The following is a 21,992-nucleotide window of genomic DNA, read 5'->3' as shown; positions in this document are numbered from 1 at the left end:
GGCAGGCAATTGTTTGGTTAGGAGTAATGGTATAAGTGTTGTTCCATTAGGTTTCTTCTACCAACCCCCTAGATCTCAGCGATTTCCACAAGAGCAGGGTTTTTCAGCAGGGCCATCGCGGTTCGGCTATGCTGTCCCGATTAATAATTATTTTGATCCCCTCAACCTGGAGGAGATCGATTAACTCACTCATAATAACCAGCAGTTCGAACCCGGTGGTGAGGTAGTTTTGGATCAAGAAGAGGGTCTCTCAGAACAAGTGGTCAGCTTAGATTGTTGTAAGCAAGTGAAAAGAGTACCGCATATGCAGCTGAAACCTGATCCAACATTAAGGGAGGTTGACCCAGTATTTCGGGACCAGCAAACAGACCCATGTGTATATTGCACTAGCCCACGGGAGATAGGAGACTTGGGTCAGATCCTCCCCTCAGGCGTGCTGCCAATTGGTTTTTTGCCCAATTCCGGTGACCCCACTTGGAGGATTACTTCATGGAACATAGCGGGGATGCGCTCAAAAACCCAAGATCCTGCATGGCGTGAGGTCATGGCTAAAGTTGATATTTTGGGACTGCAGGAAACATGGTTACTGGACCCAATCCACATCAACTGTTTTAAGACGTTTAATACTGCAGCAATAAAGGGTTTAGGGGCAGACCCAAGGGCGAACTCTGAACCCACTTTTCGAATAGTTTGGTAACCGGAGATATAGTCTTCAGTGCGGGGGACCCCTATTATCATACCTTAGAGTTTTCCTTGGGCCTTAATCAGCGCATAGTTTTGGCCAACTTGAATAACAATGCACCACCTGGGAAAATTAGCACCGTGGTTGGGAAGTTATCGGAGACTTTGTTAGATATCTGCAATGTGGATACCTCGGATTGTAGGATTATTCTGATGGGGGACATTAACAGTGCAATATGTAATTCTGTAGACACCAGAATATGTGGACTTGAGAATGATGGTGGGGGTGCAACACTCACTTCTTTCACACGCCACTGGGAGATCTGTTTAATAAGAATGTGTATATGAATGATTTGGGCTTTGTGAATGATCTAACCCCCCCGGTACCCATGCCATGTACTTAAAATCGATTGTAGACGCTAATCCTCTTTCGTTTTAAAGTTTCATGCTCATTTACACCCAGGAATTCCTCTTTTAAAGTCGGTGATAACCCAATGAGTGACCACTTTCCACTTTGTTTGGAGGTTAAGATTCCTCCTCATAAAGCTAAGCAGGTCAAACAAAATCTTTCATTAACAGGCAACCTTGAACTGAGCAGAACGAATAGATTTTCTGTACGCTGGTCCAAAGTGGACCCAGTGGTGGTTATTACTAAACTACTTAAGAAAAGCAAATTATCCTTCGACATCTGTTTGAATGAGACATCCCGCTGTGACAGCATTGTACAGTCTTTTTTATCTATATGTAATGCGATCAGGAGTTTATTAACTGCGAAACATCGTGATAACCATAAAGAACAAGGTGGTTTGATAACACTGCACACACTAACCTGAAACAGGAGTTGCAGAGGCAACCTAGATCCCCTGATCGGGTGAGACCGGCTAGATTAGAGTACAAGCGGGCCATCATGGATAGAAAACGTATCTTGAGGCAGGAAGTTTGGGAAACTCTTCACACAGCGGCTTTATTGAAAGACAGTGCAGCATTTTGGAGGGCAGTAAGGGCTCCTTTTTTTTTTTTAATCAGACAGTAACGGACCAACAATTGAAATCGCAATTTCGGAGGAGGTATGGATTAACCATTATACTAAGGTTTATGATGGGCAAGGAGCATCAGATCCACAACAGCTCCCTCCCGTCACCTCTCAGCCAGGTAGTGTAGAGCTGCAGGTTACACTGGATGAGGTAAACCGAGCGCTCTCTAACAGTCTGGGGGGCAAGGCCCCGGGACCAGACGGAGTGCCGGTTGATTTACTCAAATCTAACATCTTCTTCTGGGGTCCCATACTAACTCAAGTTATAAATGCCAGCTTTAGAACATCAATGCCAAAGACCCGGGCTGAATCAAGAATTATCCTAATATTTAAAAAAAGTAATTTTTTAAAGTAAAGTGCATCACAGCCGCTATGTATGGGGCAGGGTTGTGGGGCTTTGCTAATACCCTCCCACTGCAGCAGGTGGAAAATTCCTTCTTGCGGTTCATTTTATCTGCTACTCAGAGCACGTCCTCCTTTGTTTGTCACGAGGAGCGGATTCATCCTTTTATTTCCGACCTTATTAGATTGGAACCAGTAATCCTTTGGCATAGGATTTGGACCAAAGAGCAGACAAAGTTAAATAGGGACATTATGAAGGATAGATTGGGTCTGGATGGGGCCTTAAAGATCCTGTGGATCAAATTTATATGTAATTTCATGAAGGATCTAGGTCACCCGGAATATTTTACTCACCACACCACTATGCTAGCCGTGTCGAGAAAAGCTCTGAGAATGGAGGGTTTACAATTATTGGGCTCCTTGAGAATGGCAGGAGAAATGGTGAAACCTAGCGTTATGCAACATCAGTTAACGCTCACTTGTACACAAATGGAGCCCTAACTAATATTCGTCCAGTAGCCTATGAAAGGATGCTTCTGACAAGATTGAGATTGTGTAATGTCCACAGAATAATGACAATACCATCTATGATCGATTGGTCACGTAACCCGTCACTCTGCCCCTGCGACAGACACTCAGAGCAGTCCACGATTCACTTTATGTTCTTTTGTAAATTTTATGAAGAGTTCAAAAGTATGGATACTTCCAATTTTAAAACATCAAGGTTTAACCCCTTCGATGCGGCCGCTTTTTTTCCCGTAAGCGGCCGCCGGCCGAACACGGGCGGGCCATGACGAACCCCAGCCGTCATCAGCACACGAGCACCGTAGTGCATGACGGCTGGGGTTCGTCACCAGCATGGAAAGGGTTAAGGCAATGCCGTCCAGCTTTTATTTGGCTTCAGTTCTTGGAAGATTAGCACATTGCGTGGGAGTCTAACAAAGTATCTAAAGAAAGCTATTCTGCAGCTAAAACTTGATATTTTGATGCTCTGTAAACCCCGGGCACCTCCTTTGCAGTAAACATCTTTTTTTTGTTAATAAAAAATATGTATTCGTATGGTTTTACGGCATCTTAAATATATTGGATATATTTTGATTTTATCTGGTGTCATTTCTAATGAAATTTCATATGAATTTTCCGGATGTATTTGTGCTTTTATGATTGGTACAATAACAATCTAATAAAGCTTTCTTTGACTTTACTCCAAGTCAGACTAACTGGTGCACTCATGAAGTGGACACTGGGGACAGTCTGGCTGGTAAAAATAAGATTTACTGGCAACCTGATCATGTCAGGGACTGTATCCCGACTGAAGGTCAAAAAATGTTGGATTTGGGAGTTAGTGAACCATCAGATAGCCCTTGGGCTAGTCCATTAGTCTTGGTACCAAAACCTCACACCCAGGGTGGCAAGAGAGATGAGGCTTTGTGTTGACTACAGAGGTTTCAATGCAGTCACTAGGACTGATGCCCATCCAATACCCAGAGCAGATGAGCTCATAGATTTGTTGGCCTCTGCCAAATTTCTGAGCACATTTGATCTAACAGCTGGCTTCTGGCAGATCAGACTACCTGATAATGCAAAGCCAAAAACAGCATTCTCAACCCTTAGTGGACAATATCAATTTGTGGTAATGCGTTTTGGTCTGAAGAATGCACCTGCCAAATGTCAAAGGTTGGTGAACAAAGTCTTAACAGGCCTGGAAGATTATAGTGCAGCTTATCTAGATGATATTGCGGTCTTTAGCTCCACCTGGGAAGATCACCTGAAACATGTTTTGGAGGCCCTGCAAAAAGTAGGCCTAACTATCAAGACTACTAAGTGCATAGGGCAGAGTCAGGTTGTGTACCTGGGCCACCTTGTAGGCGGAGGTCAGGTTCAACCATTGCAGAGCAAAATCCAGACCACAATGGACTGGATTGCTCCCACTACCCAGACTCAGGTCAGAGTTTTCCTGGGCCTGACTGGGCACTATAGAAGATTTGTCAAGGGGTATGGATCCATTGTGACACCCATGAATGCTTACTATGGTTACCCCCACTTATTGCTGTGTTTCACTGTTTTATAGACTTTAGTCTACCTGGGGCCCAGCTAACCAGAACCCCAGCCTAGCTGCTTCCTCTTTAAACTGATTGCATGTACATTAGGTGCACTCCAAATTGGTTACTGGGTTATCCTTGTGAGTCCCTAGTATATGGTACTTTTAGTACCAAGGGCATAGGTACCCCAGACGCCTACCAGGGGTAGAAGCATGTATTATGCCACCCTTCGAAGCCTTCCAAAATGGCACCACAGGTCTGCTTGTGCAGCCTAGGTAAGGTGGTGTAAGCACCCCTTACTCAGATGTAGGTTTATGTGTGTCTATATATATATATATATATAGGTATACTAGGAGTCACTCCTATGGCAGGCCTTGACAATCCTGAAGGCGGAGTGCTTGATTTTGAGTGAGAGGGTGCCTAAGCATGAGCTGAGCCCCTCTGCAGCTTTTGGAATCCCTTCCTTATAGATGTTCTTTGATACAGCCATACCATATAGTGCATTATAACCTTGCGGTTAATTGCAACTTTGGAATGGCTGCATCAAACATGTCGAGTCTGGTGTTAAACACTTTGGAACACTACAGTTCTGGCGGCAGGGGTAGCCTTCCACCTTTCTAGAGGGAGAAGACATGTACACACTGGTCAAACCGGTAGAAGTTAAACAGAGCCCCAGCATCACAAAATGGATGCTGCTGCCACAGACACAAGTCTGAGCTCCTGCTGCTGGAAACTCCAGCAGGGGAGGCCTGGACCATATGTTTCCTGTCCAGGAAGGTGCCAGCACCTCCCAGACAGGCTTTAGTGTATTGGGGCAGGGTGGGTGCATTCAGTGAATGCTTTCCAGACAGTGCCTTAGAGTTAGTTCTTCCCCTAAACTTAGTATAAATATAGGACCCCAGTCCCTAGGACTTTATAGATTACCCTGGACAAAACTCTGCAACATACATCTTGGACCTTCAACATTCCATTTCGATTGGAAGATGGAATACATCTCCCTTGGGGTCAAGGAGTGCCCCCCCCAGTTCAAACAGGTACCAAAGAAGCATCTTGCCGGTCTGCATTTTCGAGGCCCCCGCCGGATCCTGAAGAATCTGCGACACAGGACACAGACTTCCAGACATCTCAGAGTCCCACACGAGTCCCCAGCGATGCTAGTGCATCGACTTCCAGAGATTTCGCGAAGTTGTGAATTGGGCTACTTATAGTCCAAGCCCTGAGCACCTTTTGCTACGAAGTTTGTGGGCCTACACTCCAAGAGTGTTCCTTGGGCCCACTTCCTGCATTTCTGCTCGATGGCGCCTTCGCGATCTCTGGTCCGTCGACTGGTGGGTCCCCACAAAGGAATCTTCTTTGTTTCTTGGTCTTTACCGGTTGCTCCAGACGTGCCCTGACTCCCCTCCAAAGGGTGAGTCTCTCAGACCTTGCTGGTCTGCACAAAAGCTAATCTTTCCATTCTGTGTGGGTTGCTGTTGCCAAGGCTTGTTGGGTCCAATCCGGATACAGACGCTGCAGCACTCGACATCAGACGTGGGACAGCTCGAATCCAGCTCATGGTGGTCGTTGACGCCTCCTGGACCTCGTGGCTGAAGTCAAAGCTTCACCTACATCACCTGAAAATCACCCGACATCGGCTGGCATCTTCTTGTCGCCTTCCTGGTCACTGGCTAGTGACCCAGACTCTTTCCCCTCTGCTTTCAGGTTCTTCAGATCTCCGATCCACCCTTGGTTCCATCCGGACACTCTTCCTCTAGTCGCCTGCCGCACTTCTTTACAGCTCTCCATAGGAAACTACGACAAAACCAGACACGAAAAGACACCTATGCACCCGGGTAATGTAACACGTGTACTTCGGTGCTCCCGTGGGTCTGGACTCTTAAGTGTCCCGTATTGAAGGGGTTTTACCGTAGTCCACTCCGAAGTGTCCTTATTCTTTAAAATTCTAACTAACTTCCTCCATAGAAGTCAATGGTGATTCCCGGCTGTGTTTGGACTCTGCCCGCGTCCCCAGTGGGTCTCCTGCGTCCCTATCTTGGGTGGTTCCTGGTTGCCCCCGCGGTTCTACAGGTCCTAGTCGTTGTCTCTATGCTCAAAGCAGTACTTATACCACTTTTAGTATATGGTTTGTGAGGCCCCTAGGGCAAAACGTATACTGTGCTAATTAAGTAATTGTATTGTGCTTTTGCCTCTAGCCTCATAAAGAGACTAGAGGGGTGTGTTTAGAATAAATCCATATATTGCTATATATACCTGGTGTGGTTCTCCTTTCATTTGATCATTCATGAGATTATAGACTGGTAAAACAAGCTGCTTTACTTTCCTTCAAGACTTAGCTTGAAGGCTGCTCTCCACAGCTACCACTAGGATAGCTTTCTATAAAGTGGTCTAAACCAACCGTGAGTAAGGGTCGTTTGGACTGGTGCAAGGTGCCCACTAGAATAGTGGACATCATATGCCAGGCCAACTTCTCACAATCAGTACTCACCCTTTTACTATCCTCTGAATTCAAGGTCCTTGAGGAATGGTACATAGCTCCCAAGGTTTCAGATTACATGTGTGACATTTTCAGAATTTCACTAGTTATGAGTGACATTCAATGAGTATGAGTGACACTTTCTCGCAAACAAATGGCGAAGAGGGAAATATATACATTTTAGAAATTACACCCATTTGAGCAACGAGAACCTCTAAGATTATCTTTAAACTGCTGTAAAGCATCAGCAATGGAGGTGCAGTCCTCCTCAACATGTGCCAAAAGCAATACCACATCCTTCATCACCTTTCTCCCATACTCCTTCAAAACAGCAACTCTCTGCTTCAAAACTCTCATACACTAGCATTATCTCCTCAAATCCTACACTTTATACCTGCTAGTACCACAGTAAAGCAAATCATTGACACTACTCCACCCAGTGTATAATTGCCATTCCATGCTACAATACCTTATCAGAGTGATCATTAAATCCAAACGTCCTCCTGTAAACGATTGCTGTAACAGGGCAGCTGGTGAGTGGTACCGAGTACCTGCACTACTTTAATTTAAAAAGGGAGAGCATCTGCAATTCTCAGCAATGCTGTAATATTTAATGGGAGAACAATGACACTACAGAGGAGGATATATGTATTGTGGATAAGTAACAGCACTTTTTGTATATTTCATAGATATACGTCACTCTTCCAACTGCAGACATCACTCTGTGGGCACGGATTGAGCGCCCCTTCTGGACAGGCCACTAACCAACTTTTGGTATTAATGGATTCTGCTAAATTGCCAAATCGTCTGAATTGGTGCTGGCATTGCTCTGATAGCAGCAGACAATGGGCCTCTCTTGACTTTGTGGGCTCAGTGCATCATTAAAGAGTTGACAGGCTGCAGAATCCACCTTCCCAGCTGCCTGTTCAAGTCATCAAGAAGTCACAGGCTCTGGCCTGCTGTGCCTCTTCAAATAATACAGAGACAAAAAAGGGGATGATGGATGGAACGTTTGAGTAAATCAAACACTCACCCCCAGTCAACTGATCTGGGTTTAATCCATCATTCTTTAGCTCACTCCACCACCCCAGTTCAGACATAGCCATATGCAATTCAGTCACTCCCAGTCAACTGATCTGAGTTTAATCCATCATTCTTTAGCTCACTCCACCACCCAGTTCAGACATGGCCATATGCAATTCAGTCACCCCCAGTCAACTGATCTGGGTTTAATCCATCATTCTTTAGCTCACTCCACCACCCCAGTTCAGACATGGCCATATGCAAATCAGTCTGACCCTGTGCCTCTTGGGAACAGTCCAGCCCGAACTGCCAAGCCATGTCTTCCCTGGACCGGAAACAAGCATCCTGGGACCAGTTTCAGGTTCATAATCCTCATCAGCCAGGCGATCTTGAATCCAGTGGCAAAGTGAGCAAGGGACCCACGTCTGGGCATACACTGTCAACTTAAGGCAAACAATGCGATACCAGAGGGGATACAGCACAGCGCTCACCTAGACGGACACAAGTGCCCAGACCATTCCCGGAACATACATGGAGCCAGGGCAGGTGAAGAATGCTTTGTATCACAGGCACGCTCAGACCACGGGAATCTCTGCTTGGGGACCAGGGCTGGGGAGGCAGCAGGGGCACAGCAGGACTAAAAAACCCTCCTGCCTGGTGTCAGTGTGAGCGCGATCTCCTCCACAGCAGAGCAGCACTGCGAGGTCGCCCGTGGACTGGAGGCCCTCAGTCAGGGCGTGAAATTATATTTAAATTCTGTCAGTGCTTTAAATAAATAAATGAATAAAGAGATGAATGGAGCCTAACACGCCACGGTACCACCCTAAGCCTGCAAGAGAGCAGTGAGCAGAGCTACAGGCTCGGTGTCTATCAGGCTGTAAAGTTTGAAAACGATTAATACCTCAGTGAGCCACTCAGCAGCCTCTCCGTGATCACACTTGGTCTATAATGCGACCTCTCGTTTCCGACTAAGTCCGGTCGCAGGCAGCGGCATGATGAGGCCCCCTGACCAGTTGGGCACAGGCAGCGGGGTGAGAGTTGTGGCTGCCGCTAAAACTAAAGAAACAAATGTTTAACTGCCACACGCTCCCACCGCGGTCCTGCCCATCTCAGGAGAAACTTAACTACCAGGGTCCCCTCTCTCATAAAATGAACACACTTTAGCAGTCACACGTGGTCAAGTGAACCCAGGACAGGGAATGCTCAGCAGCCTGAACCTCCCCCCACCCCCCGAGGCGGCCTGACCTGCGCGTGCCTCCTAAATGTATTAAGGGCAGCACTGAGCAGAGTAGTACACAGTCAGCCCAAAAAGTTGACTAACCAGTGCTTAATTTGAACCTGCTCTGCCCGCACCAGCGTATGCATGGCCCTTGCGTGGCACAGAAGCGCAGCCTAAGTTAACCCTGAACTCAACTGTGAGCAGCAGTGTACAATTATAGGCTCGGAATGATGCCTCTAAAAGGAATACGTTTTGAGATACCGGAGTGAGTGCTGTGACCGGTACATGCCTCCAGCCGCGCTGACTCTTCCCCTGGGAATGTGCGCGGTCCGGGACTCGCCTCGCACGCAATGAGGCCCCATTTCAGGCTGCTGAGGCACCACTACTCTAGCGTTGGCGGAGGTCCCAGGTCAGCCATGTCAAAGGCCTGGTAATACAAATACAATGAATGCATCCCATGGTGCGAGCTTTGGTGGACAGGTATACAATGTTTCCCACGCCGTCTCGGCAGCAGCCAAGATTTGGCAAATCATTACACACTCATAACTGACATCAGGCTTGGCTGAGGCGCTATAAATGTGTGACTGCACATTTCAGCGCAGTAATGCGGACCACCTCACAGAATTGCGTATGTCTAACGCATGATGCATGATACTTGGCAGGGCTGATGGTAGATGGCTGGCATCTGAATGCCCAGCTTTTAAGACTAGCGCTGCACCCTATGGAACCTCATTACCATGGAAAGACTGTTGCAAGCATCATGTGCTTTGTTAGTGTTCACCCCGAGTGGGCTGGGTATGCTCAGACGCGAGTCCCAGGCTCTCCACATCACTGGAGCCAAGCTATCCAGGCTGAAGAAGGCTGATGGCCAGAAACCGGTCCTTGGATGCTTGATTCCGGTCTAGGAAAGACATATCTTGGTAGTTCGGGCTGGACTGCTCCCATGAGGCACAGGGTCAATGCTGATTTGCATATAGCCATTGTCTGACCTAGGGTAGTGTGGAGTGCAAAAAAACGATGGATGTAGGCCCAGATCTTTGTACTGGGGTGAATATAAGACATTGTTCTGCATTCTGTCCCAACTGTCTTTTTTGCAATTGTTCGTGAGAGGCACTGATTTAGTGCATCACTGAAACCAACCAGCACTATATTTTAGCACATAGTAAATTTTACCTAAGCCTAGCTTAGTCAGGTTTGGAGGTAGGGAGTGGGGGGTAGGAGGTATATAAAAAAAATTTGCAAGAACATATTTAGTCTGAATTTCACCTCATGTTATCGGACAAAAATGTTATTTCTGTTTAATTGTGGTTCATAGGTAACACAATCACGACCATATTTTAATATTTCCATATGCTAAGAAGACAATCCTCAGGGAACACTGAAAACATATCTTTAAATAGCACCCCCCACAAGGGTTATTTATATTAGAGTTTACATTTACCTAGGTATCCTACTATTTATCTTACAATAAGACCTCGCTTGCGGTTAGATTCGAAGGCTGTAATACTCACACTTTGCTATACACCTTGGACTGAAGCCTCTTTTGAACACATGCGAGAGGGCAATGGAAAATTAGCAGGAACGTAATTCAATAAAACAAAGCAATACCGAAAAAGGATGAATTCTTCTACCGGAATTCACTTCTATCACAATTTCCCATTGTGGGCAATAATGTCCAATTCAATGGCCACGTCAAAAGGAGGGTCTGAGGAAATTACACCAGTATTCAGTGGTTCATTTGTAATAGAGTAAGTGCTGGTACTCAAAGCTCTGCTCAGAAACACGCACCTGGTGCTTTTTAAATGTCAGCACACGAATACCAAGGTTGAGAAGTCTTGAATCTACCGCATGCCACTTCCATTCACAATTAGACACTCCCTAACCCTTTATCACACTCGTGAGGGTTCCTTCTTTTTCATTTTGCGTCTTTTTCCTGGCTCTTACTACTCCCCTTTATAACACTACCGTAGATTAGGGGTCAGGAGGGAGAGGTTATAGACCTATAGGTGTATGTTCCCTCAAATAGTTCTATTAATGTGTTCAGGACTAAAATGTAACAGCACAGTGGTATGGATATAGAACCACTGTCACTTAGAGGTCAACATGTTTCAGCCTGTTGATCAACCTGTGTATCAGCGGCTTTCTTCAGGACCAGATATTAACATTAACATTGCCGCTGCAAATATGTGATAAATAATACATTTTAATACACCACCAGTAATCCTGTCAGGTAGAATACATTAATAAAACTATTTGGTGATTCTATCTAGGCAGTTTTAATTCACATTTTCATTCCTTTTTTCACACAGCGCTGCAAACCTCACTATAACCCATCATCACACATATGGGAGTACTATCCTACTCCCTACCAATTTAAAACATCTCTGAGCCCCTTCCTTAAATCTTCGAAGTAGTAGCTCCCAGTGGTGACTAGGCTTTCCACACTGGTAAGGAGGACCCATATGATGTAGCATGTCACCCTCGGGTGAGTGAGGGGTCTTATCCTTAAGGGATGTCTTCCCTTGTGTATAACACATTTTGCTAGTTTAGAGAGAGATAGGGCAACTATACATATGTTGCGTACACATGCATGAGACTGTAGGTGTATAATTTTGTTTTTTGAGTCTTACTACTCCCCTCCCGTCACCGCCCTTCTTTGTGTGTTTTTCTCGCTTGCTCAGGGTCCATGTCTGATGAGGGAAAATAAGCATCAGTCCTCAAAAATGAGAGCAGGTGGGCCCCATCGGCAAACAATGGCTCAAATTAAGCACAGCTAGTAACATTAGTTTGAATATACCAGAATTTATTTTTTTATAGAATTGGAAGCGAAACAAGTATTTAATAATAGGCCCTAGAGGTGGCACACAGATGGTGCACCCCATAGGACAACCTTAGAGAGTTCGTAAGGAGGTCAGAAGGACCCCCTCCCAAGACAACCTCTTATAGGGGGTTACAGCATCCAATTGAAGGAAGGAGTCGGGGGGTGGCGGTTTGTTAACCCAAAGCAGATGGTTGCAGAGGGCATTCCGCCTCTAGTGAAAGACAGAGGTGCAGTTTAAGTGACCCATTCCTTTCCTTATGTTCTTCCACTAGTGTTGGCACAAACGGTCAGAATTTGCGGCTGCGTGCTGGGAAGGCCAGTTTTGGTTAATTGCGAAAACGGACCAGGTCTGTACCATGCACACAGAGTGGAGGATGATCCACTGTGAAAAAAGATGTAGTGTGCCCGATATGTAATTGGCCCAAGGGGTCTACTGGAAATGGTCTTTTTGCAGGGTTAGGTTTAAAAAAGTCACGCTGAAATGCCTACTTCCAGATTAAAGGGGGATTAAAAAAGGGATGCAAAGCTATAAAAGATCCAACGTTGGACAAAGTAGAAACACGAAGAACAATCTAGTTCAATAAACACATTGTACATTTCCCATAAGTCACCCAACATACCATCGATGCTGCGAAAATCAAGGAGATAGGTCCGGCTGTCCACCTGGTATAACTGGAGGCTCATTTTGGTGTATGTGCCAGACACTGGATTCTTTCTTCGGACACGCAAGTAGTAAGGGTTTACAACCTTAAAAATAAATTAAGTAAAATGTTAAAGTGAATAAACATACAAAGGCAGCAAATTTCTTCATTTCCAGCTCAGGCTATCTTTGGCGCCCTACATACTGCTAAAGAAATGCTAAAGGACATGACCCCACAGAACCCGCGATTGTGCAGCTCTGCAATTACTTGCCCGGATATCATGCCGCCGCCCACTTCCTGAGCGATCACCTAACAGAACCTGCGATTGTGCAGTATTGGCTATCCATACCTGGCTAACTTGCTGACGCTCACTCCCGGAACCCATTAGGAAACCTCCTGAACTCTCCGCACGTCTGAGTTGACTGACCCTGTTTTCAATTCCCACCTCATGATATTCGCATCGTAGTTCACCACGTCCCGCCTTCAGTATTTCGGCAATTGAGGCTTCCTATTAATAGACATAATATCTATGTCGTGATGATGATCCGTGTAACGCTTTAACGGATCGCAACGCCGTCGACAACTTGTAAACACCATATACATTCCAAACCTTATGTGTACTTAAAGTGTAAAGGTGTAGGTTGTGTTTTGTTGTACTTTGACACTGTGCAATTACCGGTGCAACGAACCTTAAGCTTTTGCCTAAAAGCTCTTTATTCCCCGTTTTGTCCTTTACTGTATGTTGTTCATGTGCTGAGTAGGGCACAGGCCTGTGCCCCACCTTGTGTATTGCTGTGTAATACCTTTTCTCTATTACTTACAAGTAAATATCAGACCTCTGTCCGGCTGGACATGTTAAATCAATATAGTAATGACTGAGTCTATATTCATTGTTCCTAATTCTCTCTCCTGTAAGGGACCACTGTTGTTGAAAGATTTTACTCCCAAGGTCCCTTTTCGACTTTATTGGGTCCCCTTGTTGTTCTCAAATAGATCCATAAAAATGTAAACCAAAGAGTCATTAACATGCTTCGAAAAAGTCTGAATCACAAACCTTGGACTTAGCACTTTTTCAAACTGCTAGCCCTTCACGAGACTAAACTTTGGATCAACATCAGAAATGTTAAATGCCATTGGTCTACTTAAGAAAATACTGACACCCAGAAAACAAAGCTAGTGGCTCATAAGACCGGTATTTGCTGTAATCTATGACCTTTTCATTCCAGAATGTCAAAACTCTGAAGACCTCTCTCCCCCCACCCCTCCCAAAAAAACATTTCTTTGGAACGGGTGCCTCAACCTACTTTTGGAAAAGTAGCAAAAAAGCAGTGCACAAAGATCTAGATTGGCAAAACAACTATTTTAGTAGCCAGTAGACTTACGGTAGATACGGCTCATGGATTTGAGGATACAGAGATGCTGTTCGGCAAGATAGTTGCAATATATAGTAAAATAAAACTACCTAATCTGCATGGTTTCAAATAGCTTTTTCACATCTACCCTGCAACATTCTCCTTCTTCTTGATCTTTTTGCATTATCATAATGCCCATTAACCAAATTAGCTAGTGAAGCATATTAAATTAAACATATACAATCACATTTTCTCTCAAAAAAGAAATATTGCGCCAATGGGAAAACCCTGTATCAGTCCAACTGTACATCTATGCAACTTGAGGAAAGGGTACTCATCTAAGTACTCAAATACTATAGCAGGGTGATATTCCAAGTAGGGCCCAGGGGCAGCTTGTGGGCTGGCTCCTCTTGACCTTTACATGCAGCCCCTTGGTGAACAGCAGCATGAGCTGCAGTTTACTAGCTGTGAACTAATATTCAGAAAAAATGTTAGGCAAACCGGTGTTTATTTGCAGGTCAAATGAAGTACCTTCTGTGGTGTCCTGCACCCAGGGCCAGCGCTAGGCATGGGCAGTGTGGGCTGCCGCTCAGGGCCTCGCGCTCGGCAAAACACAGGGGGCCTACACAGGGGGCCTCGCGCCCCCCCGTGAAAGGGCACACGTTCACAGCTCACTACAGGGCCCCCTGCCTCACCTGATCACATTACAGGTGGGGGAAGGTGCAAACAGAATGGGGGGCGGCACAACAGCTGGGCCAGCAATTATGTTGGCTCTCAATGTCAGTGGGGGGCAGCGCCTCGGTTAAGTACCAGCCATTCTAGGCTCTGTTTTTGCATTTTGTTTCCAGGCAACAGAGGCCCCTTAGTTTCTTTCGAGCACCAGCCGGACACAGGTAAGAGGAGGTGGGTGAGGGGAGGAGGGAGCAGCCAGATCAACTGGCTTTTGTTATACTTCGAATCTTGGTAGGGCAGTGTCTCTTATCTTAATTGAGCAGAATGTTTGAGACCAGAGGGTGGGGCATCTTGTTGTGTTAAGCAAAGGTGGACAGGGGCTGGGCTACCTTGGCAGGGAAGCAGCAGACAGCACAGGACTGTGACAGAATATAGGCTCTGGAACTAAAATAAAAGAGACCCCATTAGCTTATCAGATAGCTGAAAGTGTGACTTGTTATACATCGGAGCAGTTTTGAACTTGTAAATCCAAGTTGTGATGGAGTTTTGCACTGTATGGGAGACTGCACGCATTTGTGCTTGTTGCAGGCAATGTTTGAGGTACTGGGGAAATTAACAGTAAAATTCCTCCAGACCTTAAAACTGACCCCAAACACCAAAATAACTGGTCTGCTTACTGACCTGTTACACTAGCCCTTCTGGCACTGCTAGATTGCCCTGGTGGCCAGTCCGACTCTGGCAGCAGCTGTCGCATGTGCCGGCGATATTCGGGATTCTTCAGGGAAGCACAGAGCCTAGGTGCCTCAGTGAAGTAGCTGCTCATGCACACAGACTGGGGTCAGGGGCAGAAGGTAATACAAACCTATAGGGCCCCTGCAGAGTGTGTTAAGGGGCCAGAGTCTCGCATATCTCATATTTATTCATTAGGCTTGGGCAGGGAGGGGGGTCCTGAAGGGTTGGGGCCCGCGTTAGGTCCCCTTATCAGAGGCGTGGGGGCACACCTGTACAGTTCAAACGTTTCACCCACTATAGAATGGATTCCGACCGGGAAAGAAACAGGGGTATTTACATGGCGCCCTCCAGCGCTGTATCCTGAATGGATAAAATGATTTAATTTATTTTGTGGTCAGCTTTTTGGAGGGCTTGACGGCGCTCATTCGTATATTACTCTGATGCGAGTGACTTGTTACAAATAAACCTCTGGGTTCGGAGAATTTTTGTTCTAGTTTATGTGGTCGTGCATTCCACCAATCCCTCTTCAGAACGGCAAGTACTGATTTTCACTCCCATTTGTTCATTTTTTTCTTATAAAGGTCAATTCTACACAACGCGATTCCTTTGCGCATTAGAATCTGTTACCCTTCAATAACCCTCATTGTCACTCCTTTTTATTTTTAACGCTTAAAGACGTATTTGAGAGTTTGAGTTTGTGGGGTGCGTAGAGACGGGCTGAGGAATAGGTTAAATATGCTTGGTATGTTACATCCCAATTCGAAAAAAAAAGTAGGCAATTTTGGGTACGAAATGGTGTTACAAATTTGCTTTTGTTTATAAGATAATAAAAGCTAAACCAAGCAATTTATATCAGCTAATGCTGTTACTCAGTCCAAATGAACTATTCTTGTTTATTTTCAGAGGTTAAAATGGCTGATGTGGTCCTGCTGGCATTCAGATGAGTAGTGTGTAGTTACAAACAGATCACTGTAACAAGTGTTTTATGGCGGTGGGCTTTCTAACTTGTATCGGAACTTGTGACCGAAAGTTTACACACAGATCTCTGCAGCAGGTACACAAACCAGGCTAGTTACCCTACAGGGGTTGTACCTGTAACCTGTATTATGCATGGTAGAGCAAAACACACAAGATGATGGACGGAATGATGCACAATGACAAAACATTCACCCCAGTCACAGATCTGGGTATAATCCATCGTTGTTTTGCCCACCAAGCCACCCCAGTTCAGACATGGCTATATGCAACTCAGTCTTGACCCTGTGCCTCATGGGAACAGTCCAGCCCGAACTGCCAAGCCATGTCTTCCCTGGACCGGAATCAAGCATCCAAGGACCGGTTTCTGGCTATAGGAGCACACCTCTGCGAGCCGTATATCAACTCCTAAGCTTTAACTGGGCATGCATGTTTGCGTTATGCATGATACACAGATGTTTGCGATAGCACTCTCCGCACTGAACATTTTTATTGTGTATAGGGGTTTTATGGTGTTTGCACACATGCGTACCTACATGCAGCCAGTGCATGAGCGCCAGGAGCACTGTTATGGGTATAGTATGTTGTGACCAGTAGGTGAGACTTTAACCCAAAGTAAACTTGCCGGGATCAAGATCGGTAAACGTCACTTAACCTCAGTTGCTCTGTAGCAGGTGCATTATCCAACCAAGACATTTTATTGGCATGAGTACGCATTGTGTGAAGTTTATACACACACATGCATGCGCATCCCTGAAGCAGGTCCAGGGTCTAATCGAGGAAGCCAACACCGTGCGCTGGTCTACATCCTGGACCCCTAGTTTGCTGGCTCTTCCTATTATAGCATCAAATGGTTTCTCTAGTTCTATCCATTCGCTCCAGTGGTTTGTTTAGGAAGCTTTATTGAAATAGAAAGAGAAAACATGGTACAGAAATATAAAAAGGAGCATGAAGTACAAATCCAGATACATGACCTTTCCTGAATGAATCAATATCAGGGAGCCACTCAACAGGAATAATCTAGAAAGTTGGAGTTACTCTATTTATGTTTCACTGGAATTGTGGTTTTATGTGTTCATTCTCTCAACGTTGTTTGATTGAAATATTTCATTTTATCTAATTTTTATAATAAATTGATATTTGCTCACCTGTTTTCAACCCCCTCTACTTTTTGTCAATGTTACTGATATCCACATTAGTTAGCTTCCGTGATGCCAAATAAGATCAATAGTACTGCGATGTCGCTTTCTGTGATGTCACTTCTTGTGACGCAATATGCAATTAGGGGGGCCTCGCATCTTCCCTTTCGCCCGGGGCCTCAGAAGGCCTAGGACCGGCCCTGCCTGCACCACGTAACTTTAGCTAACCTTCAATTAAATGCCTGCCAGTTTAACATTGTTTTTTAGACCTCCTTACACAATCCCTGACCTGCCTAGGGCCCCTTACTCCCAGAGTGCGGCCATCGGTCGCACCTAAGACCATAAGTTGTTGCCCCTAGAAAAAGGTTTGCGAGGACCCATGCTCTAGGGAGTAGTGGAAACACCCCCCTTTTAAACTTTAGGATCAACAGCAGCCTCTTGAACGAATCCAGGAGGCACATCTACATCAAAGAGTTTAAAAATGTTAATATCATATTCTCTTATATTTCTTCCTCTTATAATTTTGCATAGAAGCCACTTCCCAGCATTGGGAGTTTCAAGCAGGCTTCAATATTCCAAGTGTCAACACGCTTTACCTAACCATGCGAAGAGTGTAATTTAACATTAATTTACTCAGAGTTTTCTGAATGGTTATCAGAGAAGGTGTGCCTATTTCATGCACCATTAAAGAACAGAACTCCATACCAAGAGACATTATCCTTCTGGAGGCATTAGAACAATCTGTAATCTTTCTGGTCAAAGGATACAAGACTAAGCTACATTAGATTTTTTGGCGACCACATTTTTTAGTCCTGTAGAACTGATTATATGCATTGAGACATTCTTGTATGCTGATAATAGGTATTTCCTTTTCATTCGCATGAAAGTAATTCTTCCCTTTGCATTAAATGAATTATTAATATTCTCAACATACATGCGCTCTCTTGCTTTTTAGGTCTCGCGACCTATCGATGTGCGCAAGCGCATCGAGCGGAGCGAGAATTCATGTGGCGAAAACATCTTCAAACCAAAGGGCTTTCAGCCCCGCGGTTTTCATGAAGTTCACGTGAACATGCACGCGCATCGCATGCAAGCCCAGCCTCTCCCGCCCCAGCACTCCTCCCACACCAGCAACTCCCCCCTCCCACACCAGCACCTCCCCTCTCTCTCCACGCAATCACAGCCTCCCCCTCCCACACCAGCACCTCCCCCCTCCCACACCAGCACCTCCCCTCTCTCTCCACGCAATCACAGCCTCCCCCTCCCACACCAGCACCTCCCCCCTCCCACACCAGCACCTCCCCTCTCTCTCCAAGCAATCACAGCCTTGCCGCACTGCTGAGCCTGTCCCAACAACACAACACAGCTCTGTCACATGGTTTCTGCTTTGCTCACTTTCGCTCTCCTCAACCCTTCCACTCTTGTTTATATTTTACTCGGCCTCAGCACGTTGTGCAGGCCTGTTTCGGTACTTGGTCGTCTTTCAGGGTGGTGCTCTTTATAACATGCTCATATCTGCTCATCATGGCCGATGTTATCGATCCAAACTGCTAAATCATGTCCACCATGTGATGTGGTAAGTTTGAGTGCGCTGTATCTAAATATTCACGCACCTCGTCATTCCTTACACGTTTGTATCTTCCTGTATTATTTTTTTTATCTCAGAAGCGTGTTTTGATTCTGTTGCATGTGTTACAGAATGTCAGCACCGCCTTGAGCCAGTGCAACAAAAGCACTCTTTCATTATTCCTCCACAGTGTTGGCCGTTTCCTGTTAAGCTTGATCTGTTTCATATCTGCATTCGTAGTGATTTCTGGTGTGTGTGCTCACTTTAGTCACTTCCACCAAGCTCTGACCTTAATGCAAGATCGTACAGTCATGTTCATTAAGCAGCATCCCCTTCTCACCTACCATTTTCAGAGGGGGTGTTAATCCCTTCTGTAATTCTACCCTGGTCTGTTTTTGTTACAACATTCAATTTTGCGATTGAATTATTGACGTCTTCCCCCAGGCATCGCATGCAAGCCCAGCCTCTCGCATTCCCAGGCTCTCCCACCCCCATCCGGCATCAGGCACTCCTCCCACACCTCACAGACATCTGTTCACTTCTCCTCCCCCTCCCCAGCCAGCTTCCCCCAGGCCCCTGCTGCTTCACACTCTCATTGCCGTTGGCCCCCTCCCATGCCCGCCGTGTCGGATTTCTCCTCCCCCCTCCCCTTCTCTGCCTTGTTTTTTATTAATGTCTTACTCTCCTCTGTCCTGCCAAACCTATTTCCTTTTTTCCTCTCATCCTCTTCAGTCCCCTTCTGCCCTCTATCAAGCCGACTCCCGCATTCACTCCTCTCCTCTCTCGCCCTCAACTTACCCAGTATTCTCATCCCCTCCACTCCATGCTCACCTCGGCCCACCTCACGCCTCTTCCTGGTGACTGCTCTCTGCTGCTTGCCCTCAGCTTCCAGAATCTCCCTCCTCTCTCGTGGTTCCTGGAAACGCTTCATAGACTGGACTGGCATCCCGGCAAATCCCGACAGCCAGATTCACCACGTGCCGGGGTCGAGCACATTAAAAAATCACTGCACTGTGCCTGGATATCTTTTAAAGGGTCTTAAAGCGCTGTCAGGCACGCTCAATGCTGCAGACAACCAGTTTGTTCATCTTTACAGATTTCATTCGTGTGGTATTAATATTAACATTCGTGTGGTCTTTCTCTATGCGCCTGAAGACTAATATTTATCAGACACTAAACCTTTCATCTGATTTCAAATGGATACCACGCTTTTTAATGTATATCCTTAATTTCCATTAGCCTTTTTTATTTTTTTCCCTTCATTTCTACCTCCGTTTTTTTTTATTATACGCCACACACACATGCAACGCCAGTCACACATGCAACGCCACTCAACAACCCAACGCCACTCAACAACCCAACGCCACTCAACAACCCAACGCCACTCAACAACCCAACGCCACTCAACAACCCAACGCCACTCAACAACCCAACGCCACTCAACAACCCAACGCCACTCAACAACCCAACGCCACTCAACAACCCAACGCCACTCAACAACCCAACGCCACTCAACAACCCAACGCCACTCAACAACCCAACGCCACTCAACAACCCAACGCCACTCAACAACCCAACGCCACTCTACCACGCCACTCTACCACGCCACTCTACCACGCCACTCTACCACGCCACTCTACCACGCCACTCTACCACGCCACTCTACCACGCCACTCTACCACGCCACTCTACCACGCCACTCTACCACGCCACTCTACCACGCCACTCTACCACGCCACTCTACCACGCCACTCTAACACGCAACGCCACTCTAACACGCAACGCCACTCTAACACGCAACGCCACTCTACCACGCAACGCCACTCTACCACGCAACGCCACTCTACCACGCCACGCCACTCTACCACGCCACTCTACCACGCCACTCTACCACGCCACTCTACCACGCCACTCTACCACGCCACTCTACCACGCCACTCTACCACGCCACTCTACCACGCCACTCTACCACGCCACTCTACCACGCCACTCTACCACGCCACTCTACCACGCCACTCTACCACGCCACTCTACCACGCCACTCTACCACGCCACTCTACCACGCCACTCTACCACGCCACTCTACCACGCCACTCTACCACGCCACTCTACCACGCCACTCTACCACGCCACTCTACCACGCCACTCTACCACGCCACTCTACCACGCCACTCTACCACGCCACTCTACCACGCCACTCTACCACGCCACTCTACCACGCCACTCTACCACGCCACTCTACCACGCCACTCTACCACGCCACTCTACCACGCCACTCTACCACGCCACTCTACCACGCCACTCTACCACGCCACTCTACCACGCCACTCTACCACGCCACTCTACCACGCCACTCTACCACGCCACTCTACCACGCCACTCTACCACGCCACTCTACCACGCAACTCTACCACGCCACTCTAACACGCAACTCTAACACGCAACTCTAACACGCAACTCTACCACGCCACTCTACCACGCCACTCTACCACGCCACTCTACCACGCCACTCTACCACGCCACTCTACCACGCCACTCTACAACGCCACTCTAACACGCAACGCCACTCTAACACGCAACGCCACTCTAACACGCAACGCCACTCTAACACGCAACGCCACTCTAACACGCAACGCCACTCTAACACGCAACGCCACTCAACCACGCAACGCCACTCAACAACCCAACGCCACTCAACAACCCAACGCCACTCAACAACCCAACGCCACTCTACCACGCCACTCTACCACGCCACTCTACCACGCCACTCTACCACGCCACTCTACCACGCCACTCTACCACGCCACTCTACCACGCCACTCTACCACGCCACTCTACCACGCCACTCTACCACGCCACTCTACCACGCCACTCTACCACGCCACTCTACCACGCCACTCTACCACGCCACTCTACCACGCCACTCTACCACGCCACTCTACCACGCCACTCTACCACGCCACTCTACCACGCCACTCTACCACGCCACTCTACCACGCCACTCTACCACGCCACTCTACCACGCCACTCTACCACGCCACTCTACCACGCCACTCTACCACGCCACTCTACCACGCAACTCTACCACGCCACTCTAACACGCAACTCTAACACGCAACTCTAACACGCAACTCTACCACGCCACTCTACCACGCCACTCTACCACGCCACTCTACCACGCCACTCTACCACGCCACTCTACCACGCCACTCTACAACGCCACTCTAACACGCAACGCCACTCTAACACGCAACGCCACTCTAACACGCAACGCCACTCT

The 21,992-nt window shown here is 46.9% G+C and overlaps 1 protein-coding gene across 1 annotated transcript in view; it reads right to left on the bottom strand.

Annotated features, from left to right (window-relative positions):
• The window catches only part of PRKAA1 (protein kinase AMP-activated catalytic subunit alpha 1), a 258,046-nt gene that overhangs the window by 62,876 nt on the left and 173,178 nt on the right, over positions 1–21,992 (bottom strand). Inside the window, exon 8 of the mRNA XM_086960578.1 lies at positions 12,255–12,381. Within this exon, the coding sequence (XP_086816704.1) occupies positions 12,255–12,381 (127 nt within the window). The remainder of the gene's footprint in view (positions 1–12,254; positions 12,382–21,992) is intronic.

Source organism: Lissotriton vulgaris, chromosome 3_1 (genome assembly GCF_964263255.1).
Source record: "Lissotriton vulgaris chromosome 3_1, aLisVul1.2, whole genome shotgun sequence".
Lineage (NCBI taxonomy): Eukaryota > Metazoa > Chordata > Amphibia > Caudata > Salamandridae > Lissotriton > Lissotriton vulgaris.
Note: the sequence above shows the minus strand (reverse complement) of the source record. Positions and strands in the feature narration are given on the sequence as shown.